This window comes from Scleropages formosus, chromosome 18, assembly GCF_900964775.1.
Source record: "Scleropages formosus chromosome 18, fSclFor1.1, whole genome shotgun sequence".
NCBI lineage: Eukaryota > Metazoa > Chordata > Actinopteri > Osteoglossiformes > Osteoglossidae > Scleropages > Scleropages formosus.
In genome coordinates this window covers 24,611,930-24,634,406 of record NC_041823.1, presented here as the reverse complement: position 1 = coordinate 24,634,406, position 22,477 = coordinate 24,611,930, and the positions used below count along the sequence as shown (strand labels likewise).

At 42.2% G+C, this 22,477-nt stretch overlaps 1 protein-coding gene across 2 annotated transcripts in view; it reads left to right on the top strand.

Annotated features, from left to right (window-relative positions):
* The window catches only part of fhl3a (four and a half LIM domains 3a), a 41,088-nt gene extending 19,261 nt beyond the window's left edge, over positions 1 to 21,827 (top strand). Inside the window, exons 2-7 of one of the 2 annotated variants that reach the window (XM_018726987.2) lie at positions 13,243 to 13,421; positions 15,449 to 15,623; positions 17,771 to 17,940; positions 19,000 to 19,186; positions 19,554 to 19,584; positions 19,831 to 19,909. In XM_018726987.2, the coding sequence (XP_018582503.1) occupies positions 13,266 to 13,421; positions 15,449 to 15,623; positions 17,771 to 17,940; positions 19,000 to 19,186; positions 19,554 to 19,582 (717 nt within the window). In that variant the 5' untranslated portion in view covers positions 13,243 to 13,265 and the 3' untranslated portion in view covers positions 19,583 to 19,584; positions 19,831 to 19,909. Of the gene's footprint in view, positions 1 to 13,242; positions 13,422 to 15,448; positions 15,624 to 17,770; positions 17,941 to 18,999; positions 19,187 to 19,553; positions 19,585 to 19,830 lie in introns of both variants that reach the window. The other variant, XM_018726986.2, reaches the window with a different exon arrangement.
* The last annotated feature ends 650 nt before the right edge of the window (positions 21,828 to 22,477 follow it).

Here is a 22,477-nt window from a genome sequence, read left to right as displayed (position 1 = left end):
CCTGGAAAAGCAGTGGCAAAATCTTTATGGGAGGCTTTTGGATGGGACATGGAAAATCATATTGCTGATTTTTTTCAACTAGTCTGTTGAGCAGGGTCACACTCCCTGCTGGTTGTGTTGTCATCACTGCTGTCATCATTTGCTCGGAAAACTGGTTAGGCTCTGAAAATCCGTTCCAGTGAGTCAGAGGCAAGCTGCCCTGAACTGCCTAGTCTGGGCAAGGGGTCACTGGAGGTACTGTTTGCTTCAGTCTTCTTCATCACCCCCATCCTTTGTTATCTGCAAAGTGAGATTTTCACACCTCTTCAAATTTGTGAATGTTTTTTGGCTTTGCCTGGGAAACGGTCTGTTACGAACAATATATTTGGTGGAATTCTGAGAGGGACGACAGGTTTGTGCAAAGTTTCACGATGATGTGAAATGGTTCTCATTCAATTCAGTTCTTATTATCACAGAGCACTCTTCTTATGCAGTGACACAGAGTGCTTTAACAAAGGCATCAGGCAAAGAAACAAGACAGTTGATTACAGACTATCATAATATAATGCCTTTATAGAACTATAAATATGCCTACTGGCCACAGAGGAAAGGAACAAAAAATTCCAAACTGAAAATTAAGGGAGGAAAAAAAACCTGTGGGGGTCCAGGTGCCAGTGGCTGCCCACCCCTCCTGGGCATTCTAGATTAAACAAGACTTTTAAGTCAGTTTACAACTAATAATAACATTGTTACTGTATGTTAACTTCATTTCCCATGTCTTGGTTGCACCTCTGCCGTAATCCATGTACAGGGCAGCCATGGCACTCTAGCCATCAATCCATTGCACTTTCCTGAGAAGTTCCCTGCTGGGGTAGAACCCTTACCAAATCTCCATTATTTCAGTGGGGTTCCCTTGGAGTGTGACAAGCAGAATGAGATTGGACTTTAGGCCCAGACAAACTGATCAGCTGAACTCATTTTGGAGACGTGCTTGCAAACCAAAATACAACATCTGGGAACCACCCTGATCCATCTCCTCTCACTGCATTTCATGTGTTGAAAGCATTTGGGGTACATTCTTTCAAAAACAGCACCTCATTAGAATGAAAGAGGTCAAACTGTTTGTGCTCCTACAGCGTGCTCATGTGCTGTTTGTTTTCTGCAGGTGTTCGTGTTTAGATAATGCAGAATGTAAATTAGTTTATTCACAACATATTTTAAAATGAACTGTCTCATACTGTACTTCCATGTGAAGAATGCCAGTTTTTTCCATTTGTAGATTTCTGGGGAACTCACTAACTTTCATCCTCATTTTTGCTAACTGCTTGTCCTGGTCAGGGTTGTGGCTGTCAACCCTGTGGTTAAACCCTGTGGCTGTTAGCTTGTAGTTTACAGAACACCAACCAATATATTTTACACGTCTACATCTACAAAAATATACATTATACTCTCTTACTCTGCACCTTTGTTAAATGTGTCATTGCTGGAAATGGGCCTGCAGCTCATACAACAATTTTTGTAAAGAGGGTCATAGAGAACCTTTTGCCAAACTGCGTACTGTCAATCCGAAATTCATCCAGAGGCAGTTCTTGTGCCACATTTACATCATCTAAGAAGTGGCTCAATGTTTTACTGTTTGTCTTTCCCGTGCTTTGGGATAATTCCACTATGTTGCTTCTCAGTTTGCTGCAGAAAATAAATTGTGTAGATATTACCCTAAGAGCCGGTTGATAATAAACCATAAAGAAGCAAGGCTGCGGAGGGGAGTAGGGACCAGGATAGCCATCTTTGGTCATAAATCTTGAGGTTGGTTCTAGTGGGGAAATGGGCAGAAGAGCTCCTGGGATTCAGGAAGTGTTTGTTTTTGCAGGGAGAAATAATACACTCTAGGTCTCCTCTGTCATGGCTCTGGATGTCCCTTGGGGCCTGGAGGGCCTTATCATGTGCTGGGTTTCCTCTTTCCTCCTTGTTCTGTATTTTTTTCCTTGTCACCCTTTTGTCTTCAGTTTCCCTCTCCCTTACTGTTTTCCTTGTGTTGGCAGTAAGATATAATCTTTATCCTTTCTCTTCAGCCATCCTTTCTTCTTCCACCGGCCTTTTTCATGACACGTATCCACTGGTGCCCATCATCTTGTGCCATTTTTGCCTCCAGCTTTCTGCTTCTTCTCCACCTAAACTTCTCTCCATTTGCCCAGCATTTACTGTATTCTGTTCTTTCTCATTTCCTCTTTCTCACTTCCTTCTCTATCTTTAACCTTTTACTGGTGAGTTTCATCACTAGAGACTTCTCCCTTCCCAGACTTTTCCATACAGAGGCTACTCTCCAAGACCTTCATTGACCTATGATGGCTGAGTGCATACTTTTGCCAATGAAAACCAGATGTGAAATTGTAGAGTGTGTGTTTTTTTTTTTTTTTTTCTTCCCCCCCAGTCTGTCCAAAAAAGGGGATAAAAGTTTAGATGAAACCACAGTTAATTTGAATATCGGTGATAAAAACTCAAATCCTTGTCATTTTCCGGCTCAGACTGAGGCTGGTCCTGTTTTGATATTTCTGCTTCGTTTATGTAATATGTTTGTTTTTGAAAAGTAATATGAGGAATTTTTATATCTTCCTGAGTGGAGACAGGTCAGAGAGAGGTGGAGCTGGGTGGCTGCTATATTTAACACACAGTTATAAGAGAAAAATCAATTTCTTTGGACTGCAAGATGCCAACTCTAATGCCCTTAATTTCACATACAGTCTTTCAGGCACAGAAGATTTTTTCAGATTTTTTCTTGACTGAATAGAGCTAAGTTTTTATTACAATTCAATTATGACATGGTGGCATAGCAACTAGTGCTGCTGTCTCATAGCATTTGGGTGGTGCAAGAGAATGTGGGTTCGATCCACCCTCTGGAATGTGCATGTTCTCCCCATGTCTAATTGGATTTCCTTAGGGTGCTCCGGTTTCTTCCCACAGTCCAAAGACATACAGTTCAGGTGGATTGTTGACTCTAAATCACCTGTGGTGTGAGTGAAAGAAAGTATGTGTCACTGGTGTTTGTCAGTGACTCATTGTAAGTAACATTTTTTTGGATGAATAAGGTGATACTTCTTACTTTCTGAGGAGACTCAGGTCTTTTGGACCGATTGGTTTTGCTGGCTTTGTCCTGGGAGTTCATCTAGACTCTTTCAAAGAAATAGGAAAGAGAAGTACTAAACTAGCTAAGTAGCTAACATGGACAGTGGACTCACGCTTTGCACACTGCCTTAGCTAAACCATGGACCACCTTAAGCTATAGACTGGATCTGCTGTGTCGTTTGAAGGAGTGCTGAGGTCATTTCTGCCAAAAGCCATTAAGCTCTGCAAGCCTTCAAGCTGTCAGGATTGACCACCTATTGTGTAAGTGGTACTGAACTGTCAGCATTATTTTTATTTGCCCACATTTTATTTGTGCATGTTCCCCTTATTCTCACTGTGATCTTTATTTATTGCAGTTTGCCACTGCTTTGTTGTGTAACTGTTGCTGTGGCCAATTTCTTTTCAGAGCAATAGCATTATATTTATATATTATATATACACACACACACATGCATACATTTTTTTTTTTGTCAGGAGGAGTTGTTTTTCTAGGTGAGGCTGGACATGGCATGATTGTGAACAGATTCAATGCTGTTTCTGGACTTGGAATCAAGACACCTGGGATCTAGCTTAATGAGCAGGTTGTGAAGAGAGCCCTGTGACATGTTAGGATGCAGCTCCTTGAGGTCCACAGGAATGTTATGTTATTAAAGAATGCACACTGGAAAATTCACGGACACATCAATAAAGTTGTGGCAGCTTCTCTCTAGTAGTATGGTGGGTGTTGTCAGAAGCAATAACACTATCCCAACTTCAGGGATGTATGGCAGTGAGAGTGCTGAAGTAAGCAGTTGTCACAAGCCTTGAATGACTACCCTACACCTGTGGGCTCTCCACAGCCAGCCAGAGGTGACACATTACACAGTCAGTGGGACGATCACTGCAGCAAGCTCTCATTTTGTGGCTTTGATGTGTACGGTGGTCATCCCTAGTTGAGGCTGGTTCTCCCCTCCCCTCAGCATTTTGCAGTCCCTATTTATGTGCTCAGCTGATGACAGGGTAGAGTTGTGACTTCACATTTTCACAGTGAAGGGTGGTATCCTGAAGGCTGAAAGTGATCAGGTCTTGTGTTTGAAGGAGTTGTCACAACTCATTGCAGCCTTCTATCTTGTGAAGACCTAATGATCCAAAGGCCAAATACAGTCTGATACAAGCATCTAGACATAACATCTAGACATAATCTATACATATTTGCTAATTAACTCAGTTTTCCACACAAAAGCTTTTCTGAAGTGCCTTACACAGCTGGGTGTTTTTTTTGGAGCAGTTAATGCTAAGTGTCTTACTCAAGCATCTACAGCAGGGCCTTTTCCCGCAGTCAGAACCAGCAATATTTTTGGTCACAAGTTCAAGTGAGTTGTGTGTTTGGTTTCAGCAGCTTGGGGACTGATGGAAGAAATTTCCTTTTATTGTGTCATAGCAACAGTTTCCAGGGGGAGCTATTTCTGTTGTACTTTTGTGCTGTTTTCCATGCTTAAATGTGATTTTATTTTATTTATCCCCCCCCCCATTTATTCAGTGTGAATGATTGACCTGAATGGTAGAACAGTTACTGAATATGTAACATGCTTTGAACCTGTCATTCACTCTCAGATGACGAAAGTTGAGTTACCACTCAGTATGCACAGAAACTGCAAGTGTCATATATCAGGTCTCACATTTGTTCCCCGTGAAGAATAAAGAATTTAAGTGTCTCTGGGTGAGCGCACAGTTGAGAGACTGCCAGTCTCTCCATACCAATTTGGAGTAAAATAAGATAAGGTCCACTGAGTGAAATCCAAACAAACTGAGCACTGCTTCTTCTGGGTCGGAAGGGAAATGTTAAGCCCCTGCTGTAGACCTGGAAATACTGAAAAAGTTCAATCTGCCTAAAAGCCTTGCCTCCAGTATTTGTACATGTCTTCACTGATCACTGGAGGAGAAGAGGAATCTGGCAAGGCCTTCTGTGGAACACCAGGGTTAATGCTGGTTGGATGGTGTGGTGGGAGCAGAGGACAAGGACACTTTCTAGCAGAGCATTGCGTTTCTTTGTGTTTCCAGAACTGACTAAAAGAAGGCGAGCAGGAATGTGAGCCCCATGTGCCCCAGCCAGTGCAGGCCATTTCCTCTAGTCTCTGTCAGAAACTAAGCAATGGATGACTGAAATACCACCACAGTAGCATGGAGGTGGGAAGGTATTCTTAAATGTAGGGCAAAGCACAGTGAAACAAAACAGGTGTTTCAGGTGAACCCTTGCACTGAAAACTGCCAACCACAGACATTCCGAGCTGGGTCATGCACAGTCAAGTGTGAAGGAGGGGGTTTGCAGTGGAAGTCTGAGCATAGGGAATGTCTGTGTGGGCAGACTGAGGTGTCTTTAAAGGTTTGTATGGCATTATGAAAGCATTCAATGCAGCATGAACTAACAAAAAGAAGGAGCGCGACGGTACTGATTTGCATGTAACAACTGCGCTCGGAGACGTCATACATTCCTGTGCTCCTGCAAACAGGTGGGGAGGAGTTGGATACTGTCATTTGGCCAAGTTCTGTGTGGATATGTGCATTTGTGCCTAAAGCACACACTCCAGAGCATGTGCGTCTCTGTCTTTAGGCTTCACAATCTCTTTGTCTTTTCCCTATTAAGGTACATTTACACAAGAAGCTCTTTCTGCTACTTTCTCTCTGTAGGTAGGTTGTGTTCATGCAAGCATGATGTAACAGAGAAAACCTTGCATGGCAATAATGAACCTACAGACACAGTCAGTGACTTACTCTGTCTGAATTACTTTTTTTTTCTCCTTTTCTCCCCCCCCCTCTCCTCTCTCTTTCCAGTTGCTAATACTGGAGAGTCATGTGTGGTGTTGGTGCACTCCCACATTTTGTGTCTGAAACAAACATGCAACCTTCAACATCTGTTATGGATGATCAGGCTTTCAGCTTTATTTGTAGCCAGAATGTGTGTGCTATGCACACGTGTGAGTTTGTGCATGTCAGTATGTGTTGATCATACGTTAAGGTTGCCTGTTATCTTGTAGCTGATTCATTGGGTGTCAGTATAAGTTGTCACACAGACATTTCCATGCAGAGGCCAGTATTCTGATCTTTGAGGTTGTTCCATAGTGTTCCAGAAGGCCTGTTCAGCTGCTGGTTGATCTGAGAATGAATGGATTGAGAAATCCTTACAAAAACTTAACAAGTTCTCACACGAAAGGGTACGTTTTCTGTTGTTCACTTTTTTTTTTCCTTCCCCCTCTTTTTGACAGGGTCTGATTTTTGATTCTCTGAGGCGGGCCTCAAAATTATGTACTTGAATGGTCTACGCTGCATTCTCACTAGCCTTTAAATCAGCCAAAGCATTTTCAGGAGCCTGGAGGTCGGCCAGACAGCAGAGCAAGGACAATGTGGTGGAGTGTGTTTATTCAAGCGCAGTATTTCATTTTCCCTTTGCTTTGATTTAGAATGAGTCTTGCGTTTTTGATCCTCCTCCAGAAGGGAACATCTCTCTCTCTCTCCACCTCTATCTACCTCTGTCTCTCTCCATGTTTCTCCCCACCCTGACTGGTATACACTCAGATGAGAAGAGAAGGTAAAACAGTAGAATGTTTTGTCCCTGAGCTTGTGTGTATGTCAGTGTCTGTGAAAGACAGGGAGAAATGAGAACCTTGGTGGGAGAAGGCAAGCGTTGACAAGACCATGTGCCAAAAAACCCCATTTCCCCATGGCTTTTCCAGATGGAGCTCACTGTTTTACTACTGTACCCAGCCCTTATTTTTCAAAGTACAGCAACAATATTGTGGATAAATATCAATATAGAAGACATCAGCAAGGATGCACTGCAGAAGCATGAATGCGCGTGTCCATATGCACTCGTTTCCTCCACTGAGTTAATAAACAATTCTATTGTTAAATTCAGGCACAATGGCTATGATTCCTGTTAATGCAACTATAATGGTCAATTGTGTTTTTTTATGTCTTTTGTTTTGTTTTTGAGGACAGATGTAGGCAATGGCTTTAGCAGAAAGAGTTCATAGGACCTTACTTCTGGAAGGAAGACCATTGTTGTAAAGTCCAACAAACACACAGAATGAAAACATCAGGTTCCCAAGCATGCAAGATACTGGGATAGACTAACTGCGGGATCAGATAGCCATCATGAACATGTAGGTCAAAGGCAACATGAGATGACCACACAGATGCTTCTGAGGCAGCTTGGGGCTCTTCAGGCTTCACCATGTTGGCCCTTTGCTAGAAGTTTCTTGGATGAGAGTGACAGAGAGAGAAAGAAAATCATTCCTTATTGAATCTGAATTCACAGTTGTAAGCTTAATAGAGTATGGGTGGCGAAGAAGACCAGAGTTGGAGCCACAGGAACAGATAAATCTCCAGGAAAGTGTAAATGGGTGTAATAGTAATTGTAAGTGTAATACATCGAAGATGCCACCTCTATAGTGCCGACGACAAACAACATTGTTGCACATGCCTACTAAATGTAAGTATTCAATGTGTTTATGTATGGTGGTAGTGTTAAGTGCTAGCTATGTCCAGGTTTATGGGATAGGAAGCGTGAGTTGGGAAGGTATTCATTAATCCACATAGTAAAGAAAAATGTCTGGTAGGGGTCCAGAGCATGGTTTTTCCTTATTTAGTTTTTCCGCCACCCATTAGTATAGTTTTTCCAACTCTGGCTCTTCTGGGAGTCTTTATTGGGATAGAAGTCGGATGCACAGGTTTTGCACTTGGCTTGATCCTTCGGATCCGCCAAGCAGGAAGTGCAGTGGTCATTGAAGAAAAGGAAAGCTGCAGGAAGAAGCAGTCCAACATTTTCATGAGGTGGCAAGTGGAGGTTCATGCCTGTCTTCAAGGGGAGGAACAGATTGGCAGCCTCCATTCTTTCCCTATCTGGAAGGGAATGAGGGAGGGAGAAGAAAAACATCCTACCTGTCCAGCTTTCCCTTAAGCCACTTGGGGACCAATACGTCAAAGTATTGCACACACAAGTGACATTTACATGCTACTTCTCCAAGGAACTGCTTCGAGAACAGACAGGCTGCCTCTGGAAAGCTTCTAGAACTGATGCCAGCATCCCCACCTATTCCTATTTGACTGCAGCAAGCCTTTCTTTGCTCAATGTTTTGAGCCATTTCGGGAATACAGTGGAACCTCGGTTGGCGAACGTCTCTTTTTACGAATAATTCGGAGTACAAAGTGCAAATACGAAGAAAAAAATGTTTCTGTATATGAATGGTGGCTCGGAATACGAACATCATGTGAACTGCCTCAAGGCCGTCGAATTCGGTATTCAAACATTCAGCGCGTATGATTCTGTTTATGAATAATTGTATCCGTAAACTCCTTCGGTTTTCGAAAGATTGCCTCCGAGCACGAGCATCCTGTTTGAACCTGTGCGTGTGGGTACACTTCGGGAAGCATCGGGCGAGTGGGGAGACAATGAATACCCTCTGCGAAGCATCAGTTGTATACGTAGCCTCACGTTGTGAACGTCTCGTATCCAAAGCTCTCGCGGATGCGTTCGAGAAATTCTTTGTGATTTTCTTTAGCGTACGTACGTATTGTGCATACCCAAAGCAACTATGTCACCCAAGAAGGTAATAGCAGCATCTGAGAAGAAGAAGGTTGTCCGTATCCCAATAGAACTGAAGAAGGAAATCATCGGGAAGCCTGAACATGGTGTACGCGTGTCTGAACTTGCCAGGATGTATGGCAAGTCAACATCAATGATCTGTACCATCCCGGCAAATAAGGAAGAAATCACGAAGGCTGATGTTGCAAAAGGAGTGACAGTGTTAACAAAGCAACGGTCTCAGGCCATAGAGGATGTAGAGAGGTTGTTGCTTATCTGGATAAACGAGAGGCAGTTAGCGGGTGATCATAGCGTGTCCGAAGCTATCATTTGCGAGAAGGCAAGGTAGTTGTACACCGATCTCATAGAAAAAAACGCCAGGATCAACTGATGCAGATCTCAAGTAATATTTTTGGGGGCATAGTACCAATTATTCCATTATACATTATTTCTTATGCGGAAATTCGTTTCGGTATACAAAAATTTCAGAGGACGAATGAATACATGGAACGAATTAAATTCGTAAACCGAGGTTCCACTGTGCTTTTAAGCGTTTCTTCCTCTTCTCTCTCAAACAAAAATGCTCAGTGATTTAATTTTCAGAAAGAAATATACAGTGTCTTGCAAAAGAATTCAGACCCCTACCTCAAGATGCACCATCCCAGCAGTGAAGTATGATGGTGGCAGTATAATCTTCTGGGTGTGTTTTTCATCATCAAGGACTGGAAATCTTGTTAAAATAGATAGGATGGAGCAAAATATAAGGTAATACTATGAGAACCTGCTTCAATCTTAAGCTTGGAAGAAAGTTCAGCTTTCACCTGGAAAGGTGAAATCCCAACTGCAAGGCTAAAGCAACATTGGAGCAGCTTAGGAAATTCAGCTTGTCCTTCTTAATAGGTCAGTCAATTTTTTGATTTTTAGTCCCACTGAGCATCTGATAGTTTGAAAATTGCTGTCCATAACCTTCATTCAACCAACCAGAACAACCCAGTGAAAATCTGCTTAGAAAAAAAGGGTCAAAATCATTTCTACAATACCATGTACAAAAAAGTGTACAAAGGTGGTGCATACTTACCCCAGAAAGACTTAAAGCTTCTATTGTGGCAAAAGCTGGCTGTATCAAATACTAATGTGTGGTGTCTGAATACATATTCAAACTGCATATTAAGACTTTTTTCTTAAAATTATTTTATAACGGGGGGGCGCAGTGGCGCAGTGGGTTGGACTGGGTCCTGCTCTCCAGCGGGTCTGGGGTTCGAGTCCCGCTTGGGGTGCCTTGCGACAGACTGGCGTCCCGTCCTGGGTGTGTCCCCCTCCCCCTCTGGCCTTACGCCCTGTGTTGCCGGGTAGGCTCCGGTTCCCCGCGACCCCGTATGGGACAAGCGGTTCTGAAAATGTGTGTGTGTGTGTGTGTGTCTTTTATAAGATAAAAATGTCACCTTAAAATAAAATTTTGAGCATCACTGTATTGAAATAGTCTATCTCAGGGGGCAGGGGTAACGTAGAGGTTACAGTTACTGCCTTTCGAAAGGTTGCAGGTTTGATCCCCACCTCCAGCTGTAGTACCCTTGAGCAAGGTACTTGCCCTAAATTGCTCCAGTAAAAATTATCCAGCTGTGTAAATGGGTTAATGCTTGTAACTGTAATAATTGTAATGTTAACATTTTAAGTCGCTTTTGGGACAAGTTTGAATGTACCCTTTGTGGTTCATTGAAATTAGAGAATTTTTCAAATTACTATATAATAATAAAAGCTACAGTGAACAAGTTCATGGCTGAACACTGAAGGTTTTCCTTTTTAGTTTATGACCTAATTTAAGCATAAGCACTGCAGTGGACTGAAGAAGGGTTTGACACTCTCCTCTTCCTTCCCAGCATACAATACAGGGAAGCAATGTAATTATAATTCTAGAGCAGGTGCTATCACTGCTTTGGTCCAGTGGTAGCGCTATGTTTACGTCAGTATTGTCTCCAGAGGTGCCGGTTGCTCGCACCACCAATTGCCCAGCCTTACAAGTCCTATTTGTAATAGACTACATGGTGGCTGTAAGTATTCTAATCAACATGGTTGTAACTAAGTATCAGCAGGTATTTAATAATTAGACCTGCAGCTGAACATAGTTTATTGTTCTAATCCATTATATTATAAACATTTTTTTGACATTTTAACTTTTTTAAGAATTTGATCTTGCAGTGATTTGAAACAGCTTGGCCAAACAGTACTAAAGTTGGGTATGGCAGGGGTTTAATGTGACACTGTAACAAAGCCCAGTTCAGTCTGGTTCTGCTGCTGCTCGTGTTTTTGCTGTGATTGTGTAGCAGGGGGTTGTGGGGTCACTGTCTCCCTGGGCTAGAGGAGATTGAAGGTTTCCCAGCTGAGAGTATGTGGCTGGCCTGTTTGAAGTGAAGCGGAGCACAATGGCCACTTAAGCAGAGGATTAGCAGGTCCATTTGTGAGACTGGCTGGCACTGAGTAGCGCACACATTCAACCAATACAGCACCCCCTGACACACACACACACAAACCAAGGCCGTTACTTTTCACTCCACCTGACCAAGACAAGGACTGAATCCCACTGGTTTTATTATACCCACAACATGACCCAACAAAGGGTAAACAAATGAATAAACAAGCAAGCGGTTTAGGCCCAAGTATTTGGGAAGTAAAAAGACGAGTAAGAGCGCTCTCTCTCTCACAGCATCAAGCTGCTATGTCTTGGTAGTACCTCCTGAATCATGTCTTCTGTCAGGTGATTTATGGGTAAATTCCTCACAGTTTTACCCAAAAGATGTTTCTGTTCTGGTCTGGTTGCTGTCCTGCTTGGAAAAGTAACTTGTAAAACTGTCCAGTCTCTGAGGTGCCACATATCAATGCTATTTAGACATGGTTCATTTCTGGGGGAATACCACACCCTTTCACCCCCTTCTATCCATGTGCATTTCCCAAGGAATGAAGGAATCATTGCTCTGGTATTAGAGTACATTTGGAACCACAGGCCTGTCTCTTTGAGTCACTGAGTGTTGGTCAAGACAAAAATCTGTTGCGGTCTTTGGTACATCATGAGCAACAACTGTGAGAATTTGTCTGGATTGTCTTTCTGTGAGCAATCCCCCGCTAGCCACACAAGGACCCCCGCTCTCATCTCAGCACTGTTGGCCTTCTCTCCCCCCTTTCCCCTTCAATAAACTTGGAAGTGCTGAGCCTTTTTTTTTTTTTTTATTTATATATATATATTTAGTTTGTTTTTTAGGACATGGAGCACTGTCTCTTCTTGTCCCCAGTTCCTGGGTTCAATCACCCCTCGGCATGGAGGCTGCCAGTCGGCCCACTGGCGTCACTGCCGTCATGCCAGGAGTTAAGGGCACTCTTCTCTGGAGTCTTCTGGGACCTAGCTTCCGCATCAGAACTGAATCTCTACTCCACTGCCCCTCTTCCCCTGGCCAGAATTGTATGCCATTTAGACATTGTACGAATCAGAAAACCGGAAGAAAAAATCAAAAATGATTTAACATATCATTCTTTGAAATCTTTGCAAGTATAATGTTCCCATCTATGCTTTGGATCTCACTAGCTTGCTGATCTTCTGTGATTGGCTGCAGGCCCCCCACTTTTTTTTTTTACTTGACCCCACCCCCCAAAATACACTTGAGATCATAAATACATTTGCAGTGTTAGAAGGTAGAGCACATTGACTTTAGCTTGTTGCCTTTCATTTGAACTTGCACTTGCTCATGCATTAGAAAATATATACAGTGGGTACATACAAAATGCTGACAAAACTGGTAGTGAAAATTAAACATTTGTTTGTCAAATTAGATTGGCTTTGCTAAAGTACCCTTTTCGATGTGTAGGATTTCTCATGGTGATTTTTGTGATTTAGATCCACCATTCACTCCATCTGATGAGAGCAGACACTCACTACCCATCCCTGCTAGTAAATAGTGTTCCACATTAACACACAAAGGAAACCTAAGGACAGCTGAACCTCAGTGACAATGGAGCAACCAGTCATCAAAGAGGTCTACTCCTTCAATTACTGTAGTCTTGAAGTTGATGCCTGTGCTGTTGGTTTCCTAAAACAGGCATGACAGACCACTGACAGTTAACTGTGAGCCCCTTCAGTTTTGCCATCACAATCACTGCAGTGAAATGGGAGATAAATCAGCGTCCATGCAGGGCCAGAATCTTTGACCCCCCTACCCAGTGTTTAAAACAAAAATCTAAAAAGTTTTCAGACTTTATTTTTCAACTGCCTCCAGTCCTCTTCTATGCCACTGTGTGTAGACATCAACCCCTCCTCCTTCCTACCAGGAACCATCACCCTAGAAGGTATGGACTCCAATCCACACCCTTCAGCAGCAATCAAGAGTACATGTAATTAAGTGGTGTATCGTAATCTTGCAGTTTTTCCTTCTGAGTGGTTCCATGGATCCTACAGGTTAGACCTGTACTTTGACTCTTTCACAGGAGGGAGTACAAACCGTAAAGCTTCAGACTAATTTTTTCCTTTAAGTACTTGACACATGAATATAAGCCTTATGAAATTTAATTAATGCAACTGCTGCTGTGTGTTCTAGGGCCTGGGCTGGGACAGGACAAGATGAGCGAGCGTTTTGATTGCGACAACTGCAAGGAATCCCTGTATGGCCGCAAGTACATCCAGGCCGAGGATCAACCGTACTGCATCCCCTGCTACGACAGCCTGTTTGCCAACACCTGTGATGAGTGCAAGGAGCTGATTGGTCATGACTCGAGGGTGAGCTTTCTTTCAGAAAACTGAGAATCAGTCTCTGCAGATTTGGGGCTTTCTAATCTAGCAGTGCTAACACATTTGGGGCCCCTGCTACTACAGTGTGCAACAAAGCTTGATTTTAAAACAGCTTAAAGAACCAGCACAGCTGATCATGTATTGCAGCAGGTAACAAAGCTTAAACTGGGCCATTGTGTTAGAATTGTCCAATCATTCGTTCAGTAATCAATATAAATGATACGATTAGCTGTTTTTATGTGTATCGACACATGGTGATAAATGTCATTAACTTAAAGAAGTTATAGACGAAGTGTGATAAAAGAGAAGTTTTACCTCAGTTTTTTTCAGATCAGAATAGAGACTAATCTTTCTTAGAATGACAAGAACCTTATCTTGCTCATTAGTAAGGTATTTAACTGCAGTGGCTTTGTTGAAAAACTCTTAGCTATATCAGTGAGTAAAACTGTAAGTTGGGTTAGTCCCTACCATAAGTGTCCAGAAAGCAAAAAAAAAACACAAGTGATCCTATTTAAGTGTAATGATTAAAATGTAAATAAGGAAACTGGAAACTCAGTTGTGTTGTTTGAACACCTGCTGGTTTGAGGCAAAACTTTTTTGTTTTCTTAATTCCTCCTTGCGGAAGCCAATTTTGACATTAATTTCCTCTTGATAAGCAACACAAACAGGCAACAACTCTTTTAAAAGTATGTATAAACAAATGTTGGAGCAGAGCGGGGCTGCATGGAGGGGATGATGCCCCTTGCTGCATTTCTCTGACATCAAAATGTACGTGCGGCCGATGAATTACCGACAACCCAGCAGCAGACAATAAATAAGCTCCCTGTTTGTTTTGGCCTTGCTGTCCTTTGACTATAAACATAGCGCCTCCACCAAACATTGCCGCATCCCTCTGGCCCCTTCGCTATGGTCTGTGGTCCCAGGCTCCTCATGGAAATCTATCATCCAGCCGTATCGTCCCCCCTTTTCCACAAAATTACAACCAGAGACTAATGTGCTCGTTTGTCAAGTCATGGAACTATTTCCACATCCATTACAATCTGAAACAGACATTTATTGAATGTTTCAAGAAAAGAGGCATTTTATTGGTAGTGACAGAAGGAGGTGGTGAGAATAGTGAGGAGGCCGTGTCTTTCAACTGTGTGTGTAATGTAGTGGTCATTTAAAAGTGCAGCATGATTTCTTTGTAGTGTGTAAAATATAGTAATAAAGAGGCCAAGGTCACAAAGGGTCTTGTCAAACGGGTGAATAGCCAGTCAAAGTTAAACACGGTTGCATTTTCGCTTTTCAGAAGTTTTTATGGTGGAGTTAAAGCGCCAGGTGGAGTGCAGTGACACCTGCTTTTCAGTGGTATCTGAAACGAGATTTAAGTGTGTTTGCTGACAGGTAGCGTCATCACTCTTATCAGCGTGTTAGTCAGCTGTTGGCTATAACAACCATGTACAGATGGTACGTTTATCCTGTTGCATGTTTTCGGTAATTTCTTACAATCCTGTAATTCTGGTTCCACGGTAATATTAGCTGTGCTCTTGTGCAGGCAAAGCAGGCAGTCATATCAGGCATTTGAAAGTAAATACTTACATTTACATTCATTCACTTAGACACTTTTCTCCAAAACGACTTACAATGGATACTATGTAGTGTTGCTAGCCCACACACCTTATTCACCAAGGTGACTTACACTGCTAGATACACTATTTACAGTGGATCACTCCTCTGTGCATCAGTGAAACACACTCTCTCTCTGTGTCACTCACACACTGTGGGGGAACCTGAACAGCATGTCTTTGGACTATGGGAGAAAACCGGAACACCCAGAGGAAACCTACACAGATACGGGGAGAACATGCAAACTCCACACAGACTGAGCGGGGATCAAACCCACGTTCTCTCGCATCACCCAGGCGCTGCGAGACAGCAGCGCTACTCGCTGTGCCGCTCCGTACTTGGAGCGTTATATATGAAAAGGTGAGTGTGGTTTTGATCTGATCCTGCTCTTTCACCCTGGGCCCTAGGAACTGTTCTATGAGGAGCGGCACTATCACGAGCACTGCTTCCGCTGTTTCCGGTGCGACCGCTCACTGGCTGACGAGCCCTTCACGAGCCAGGATGATGCCCTGCTATGCAATGACTGTTACTGCAACGAGTTCTCCTCCAAGTGCGTGGCCTGTGACAAAACTGTCATGCCAGGTAGGCCTTCTTTGCGCTCTTTCTTTCTCAGAGGATGGATGACACCAGAATGTTCCGGTGGCGTAGGAACTAAAAATAAACATTTCCCAAAATATAGTGTGCTGGTGATCTTGGAAAAGATGGTACTAGTTACATTTGCAGAGCTTGAATCATTGTGACAGTTTGTTAGGCGGCACAGTGGTGCAGCGCGTAGTGCTGGTGCCTCACAGTATCTGGGCTGTACTTTCATACAAGAGTTTGAGCCGGGCTCAGTCTGAATAGTTTTTTTCCATTTTCTCCTCGTACGTGTGTAGGTTTTCTTCCACAGTCCAAAGCTATGTGAACCAGTCACTCTGAATTATTTGTAGTGTGAAACTATTGTTTCAAAAGGGCTTTATCACACCGACATGTACGTTATTTTTTTCTAGAAAATCGGTGGGAAAGCTCTCTCAACCATGCCGGTGCACGGTGCAGTGAAGTGCTACTCACAGGCCAAAATACAATAAATGAGTTTTCCTTCTGTCAGGTAGCCTGCAGCCTTCCTTTTCACAAGTGCATATGGAGGTTAGAAGCAACAGGTAACATAGCGGTTAAGGGTACGGGCTTAGAACTTGATGGTTGCTGTTTCTCTCACACTGAATCATTCCAATTAAAAATGTCAAACTGTAGTATTAGGTCAAATTAGGTTGGTCAGCAATGAATGTAGGGTAATAATAAGAATTGTAGTGTTTGTTTGCACAGATGCACTTTCTACCTTCCTGTCTGGTCAGAGATCTGGCATGCTGGTCTTTGCCTGCAGCAGTGGTTTTGTTCCAAGCTACCACAGCAGCATTGCAATGGTCTTCCCAACTGTCCTCACTCTTTTTCCAGCCTCCACTTTTCTCAGCAGCCTCTTTCCAGGCCTGTAAATTACCCCCACTAACAGTGCAGTGGACAGGTCCCCAGGTCGGACGTCACATTAGTTTATAATTGGGTGCTGTCCTGAGTGCTTTATGAGGTCCTGCTAAGAGGGAAGAAGCAGAGGTTTGCGTGAATCATTTTAATATGGACTCTCTGGAGTTCTGATTTGACCATCATGAGTTAACAGAAGTTTCACACTTTACAAGAGTATTATTATTTTTAATTTTTTATTTTTTTTTTTAAATCTGAACACTGAGTTTATTCATTTCGGGACTGGATTGGCCAGGATTGGTGCAATGAATTATGAATGATTTTAAGAGAACAAGGTGGCATCACATAATAAAAATTTTGCCCAGCCTCTGTTTTACACATTAAATAAAGATTTACAAACTGTAAAGCTGCTCTGTTTGCATTGTAAAACTGCTCTGTGCCTTAGAAGGACTCCTTTTAATGGAATTTGTCCTGATGGTTTGGTTCACTGTGTATATTACATCTCTCACAAATTATGACCACTCTGTGTCTATACACAGTAGTAATGCCAAGCCTTTCTCCTCTTGGCTTATCCATGCTCATCTTGTACAATCTCTTTTGGGTGAATAAATATTTGAATTTATTCATTGAGTTGATACTAGAAGTGGGATTTGAACATGCAACATTTAAGTCCAAAGGCAGCAGCTATCTCTCTCATACTTTTTATTGGTCATGCCCTCCTTCGCCCATCAGCTGTATTTTATCAGGAAGTGCTTGTTGTATTACATTTTCACGTGTCTATTTTTTATGATTTAAACAAGAAAATATAAGCCAACTTTGAAAGAGCATCAACTAAATAAAAATACCATCCCATTTTCACTAAGCATTGGTCCAGTGTGGGGTCATGGTATCACTCATATTGATGGTATTAATCGGATATTGCATTTTAGAAAAAGGGTGCAATGAAGACAAGTACATTTACATTTATTTATTTAGCAGACGCTTTTCTCCAAAGGGACTTCAATGAACTCTATGTAGTGTTATCAGCCCACACACCTTATTCACCAAGGTGACTTACGGTGCTAGATACACTACTTACAAAGGGTCAGTCATCCATACATCAGTGAAGTAAGAAGAAGTAAAATATGAATGAAAAGCAGAAAGGAGTACCTTGTAAATCCTGATAGAACATTGGCACAAGTTACACAATCAAATGTACAAATTTTAAGCAAGAAGTATTCAGGATACTTAGTACTATCATGTGCAAAGAAATAGTGTCAGACTCTCCTTTGTTTCAGGTACAAGGAAGCTTGAGTATGCAGGCAACACATGGCATGAAGCCTGCTTCATCTGCAACAGCTGCAAGCAGCCCATCGGCTCCAAATCCTTCATTCCGGATAAGGATGAGCACTACTGCGTGCCCTGCTATGAGAACAAATTTGCCCCACGCTGTACCCGCTGCAAACAGGTGTGTGCTGATTTGGTTCCACCTCTTGGCCGTCCCTTCTGACCACTCTTAACTGCCCCCACATCAGCCTGCCCTCAGTGACTTTGAAAACCTCAGCTGAGGTGTCAGATTTACACATACATTATTAAAGTAGCACAGATTGAAGGTAGCTCTGCTCTTGAGGTCAAGGAGTTCACATTTGTACAGGTAAAGAAGAGCACAGACAAAACAAGCAGCCCTAAATGAGGGTGTCTGCCTGCCAGGAGATTACTGAAGCTTTTGTCATACTGTGCCACTCTATACATGAGGAAACCACACCAGGCTGCACAAGGTGTGACGTGTGACTCATTTAGGTGATACTCAGGTCTGTCTAACAGGTGACAAGTCTGTTTAAACCCCACAGAGACAATTAATCATTCCTGGTAACGCCCACTCCTTAATGGCCAGACACCAGTTCTTCCTCGGGCCATAACAGGTGCTTTGAGTTTGGGGTTTTCTGGCCGCTTTGTAGACACCACAGGGAAATGTTTCTCTCTTCTCTTTCTTGTGACACATCACGTTTGACTCACAACTGTCCCTTGCTCTGAACCACAATATACTGCAGTGGTATTGAGTTGCTCTTCAGTTTAAAAAGGAAATGCCAACATCCAGATGGTATATATTGTTGTGTTTGAAAGTTATTAAAGTTACTCAAGATTACTAAGTGTAGGGTGATGTCAGTAATGGGAGTCTGAGGTATGTCTAAGTATGAGCTTGTCAGAAGTTGATGGTGACTAAATGCTCACTGCTAGAAATAACTGACATTGTGCCAGTGTTGTAGTGGTCTGCTGCATTGCCTCCAGACTGGGGCAGCTGGTAGTGTAGTGGTTAAAGGTCACAGGTTCAAATCCCACCACCAGCTGTAGTACCCCTGAGCAACATACTTCCCTTAAATTGTTCCTGGAAAACTGCCCAGTTGTATGAATGGGTAAATAATTGTAAGAAGTCATTGTATTCTAAATGAATATATAAATGTAGTTGAGTTGCAGCAGGGGGACTATTTCTCTCTGACCTTCAGCCCTCCTGCTTCTGCACTGGCAGGTGCTGGCCAAAGGGGGTGTGACCTACCGGGATGAGCCCTGGCACAAGGAGTGCTTCGTGTGCACGGGATGCAAGGTGCAGCTGGCTGGCCAGCATTTCACATCACGCGAAGACAGTCCCTATTGCCTCAAGTGCTTCGGCAACCTCTATGCCAAGAAGTGCGAGTCCTGCAGGAAGCCCATCACAGGTGAGACCAGTTGCTCTTTGTGGGCTCTTTGTTTCAGCTGTGATGAAATTTTAGAAATAAGATATATTTGATAATTTAACAAGAGGCAGCCCATGACAAGAATTATTATAGCATTGCAGCAAGTTGTGTAATGGTTAGAGCTGTTGCCTTCTACTCGAAGGTTCACACCTCCTGATATAATACCACTTAGGGAAGTACTTGACCTAAATTGTAGTAAAAATGACCAAGCTGTAAAAATGGATGAATCTTTGTAAGTAGATTTATAAACAAACTTAATGTTGTAAACTGCTTTGGAGAAAAATGTCAGCTAAATAAGTAGATGTAGTATACCTGGGTTTGTGTCTAAAATACTGGGAATTCCTTTCAGATTTGCTTCTTCAGAACAATGGCTTTTGAAGGTAGGGTAGCATAATATTTAGTTTTTGACCTGTGATCAGAAAGCAAGTTCAGCTTCTGTCGCATTCTACAGCAAGGCACTGAATAACTTGTATTATGATTGGAAACATCGACACAGATATTTGTACAAATGTATGGAAATGCAGATGTGTAAATGTGTGATTTATAAATGAAAGTATTTGCAAAGGAAATAAAAGATTTAAACAAATTGAGGTCCTTTAAAGAATGCACACGTTCTTGTTGTCCAGGTTTTGGTGGAGGCAAGTATATCTCTTTTGAGGAGCGCCAGTGGCATCAGTCCTGCTTCACCTGCTCACGCTGCTCCATCTCACTGGTGGGCGCTGGCTTCTTCCCTGACAGGGACCAGATCCTCTGTCGTGACTGCAACAATAACCTATAAACCCCTCTCTCCTGTACTCAACATCGTAACCCCGGACTACACTCCCACATCAGTCCACTGGTCATTTGAGTGTCACCTTGCTGTCCCGAGGGGCGCATTTGTACATTGTTTGCTTTGTGCCTTGGTGGCAGAAAATGTTAAGTGAAACCGTAATATCTATGATTAGCAAGAAAAAAAACCAAAGTTAACTTTTGTTCAAGGTCTGTCAATTTGTTGTGAAACAGTGCTGAAAAAATAAAACTGCTTTTCATTTTCAAAGTGTATTCCTCTCAATTAGACAGTGTGAGCCAGAAAAGAGGTCAAAAATATTGAAGATTAAAGGCATTTATTGGCACACCCTATCCTTTCAGCTGACATGTAATTACAGTTCGATCTTAGCTTTCAGAAGTGCTGTAATTCGAAGTCTGCCCAGCACCCGTGATATATCTACCTATTGAGAACCCAGTCTCATTAAAACTAAGTCTACCATCATGCTCTTAAAGCGCAGTCTTTTGCTCTTAAAATGCAGGTCCTGTTTTTTTGCAGTAAGCTTTCTCGGTTGTAACTGTTAATGAGTTCCAGCTTCAGTAAGCTCTGCATAAATTGGCAGTTAGGAAGTCAGTCTGAGTGTATAACACAGGCCCAGAGCACATGGAAACTTTAACCCTCCTTCTAACAAACACAGCAGCCATGTACTTGCGGCTCGTTCGCTTTGGTCAGTTCTGTCTCTCATCTGGCAGCCATTAAGGCCATGCTGGAATTTGCCATCTGTGGATGGGTCAGCATTTGATCTGCCGCTTCCATCTGGACCTTGGATCCAAACAAACCGAAAGCTAGGCCCAACACCCCACTGGTAATCCAGACTCAACAACAGCAAACTGGGCATCTTGGGTGCTACTCAGCAATGGCCAACCAGAAAGCTACAGCCTGCCTAATAAAGGGAACCCAGTTTCCAGGATTTCTGGGCAGCTGCCATGCCTCCTCCATCCAGTGCTGTGCTCACACTTATCCCACACATTTATGTAAACTTGATCTTACTGCACAACTCTGATGTTACAGGCAATAATTTGAGTGCACAATTAAGAGTGTAGAGACCACCCCTCTTAAACATACTGTAGATAGTCATTGTTTGCTTGAAAAAACACACTGATGTGTATACCAATGCATTCTGCTGTTGCCAAATTTGTTGTACATGATTTTGTGTGAACAGCTCACCACCAAAGGGTCTTAATGACGCTCAGATATGTAGTCTTAAACGATTTTATACCTATGAAGTTTTGTACACATTCAAAGTGGTCAGAAAGAATGATGAAGCTGTGATGTCACAGCTTTTTTGTATATGAAATATCTTTGCCATGTTGTTTCAGACTTTTTTTGTGGTCATCACCAGCAGGTCATATTTTTAGAGAATTTAAGAAAATGAGAAAAAATGACAGAGAATGGAAAAAGTACTTAATGCTTTTGATTGTGCTGTTTAATCTTGGTAGTTTCATAACAACATGCAAACTGGAGGTATTGTGTTCCTCTTTGATCGTATGAATGCAATATACTGTACCTTGCACCATGTCATAAAATAGTTCTTGAAACAAAAGCCAAGCATGTGCAAAAGTACACTGCAACCTATCGTTATGCCTCACGCATCATTTTAACCACTAATTATCCTATTACTGCTACCTTGACCTTGACTAATCTGCAAATTGAATAAAAGAGCTCATCATAAGGCTTTGTTGTCTTTTATGTTTTGTATATCATTGTTTCTCAAAGTAGTTTTGCCAATATAGCCATTATTATGTGTTAAGAGTGAATGGGCTAGCCCCAAAGAAATATTGCTGCAATGACATAAATGGAATGCATGTTGTTGTTGTTGTTGTTGTTGTTTTTTATTAAATAAAGTTTTTGCTATTACTTTTATATATTAGATAAAATGTTATTACTATTATTTGGTCACCCATGGAGAATTTCTAGGAAAACATGAAAATATATCTATGTATTTCACAATTCTGAGCTTTGCTGGCAATTGTTTACTGGTGTGCTTTTCAAATGATTAAATGTCATTGTTTTCAGATTACAATTTAAAAAATTATTTGAACATTAAACATATTTGAAGTTGACCTCTACTGTCCCGTATTTATTTTACGTACTATGCATACGGAGACTTATAGCAATAAATTGAACTGAAAATTGCTGTTTTAATGACATGCTCTTCTGAATTTCCTGCCTCAGAAAACTGTTTTTTGCACAATGGAAACATTCAGATAATGTTATGTGTTAACTTAGTGCAAAGTTCAGCTTTTTTCAGTAATTTGCCTGACAACTAAATAAGTGTGTATTGCTGTTCACATCAGCAGTTTACTTGTGTTGGCATTGAACTTATAATCTTCCCTGGGCCACACTGCAGTGAGAAGTGTGCCTGAGAATGAAGTGTGCCATCCCACCCTACTCTGTTTGACAGGAGCACCAACAGAGCACCACATAGGCTCTTGTCCTGGCCAGCATGGATTTCATCCCCTCCCATT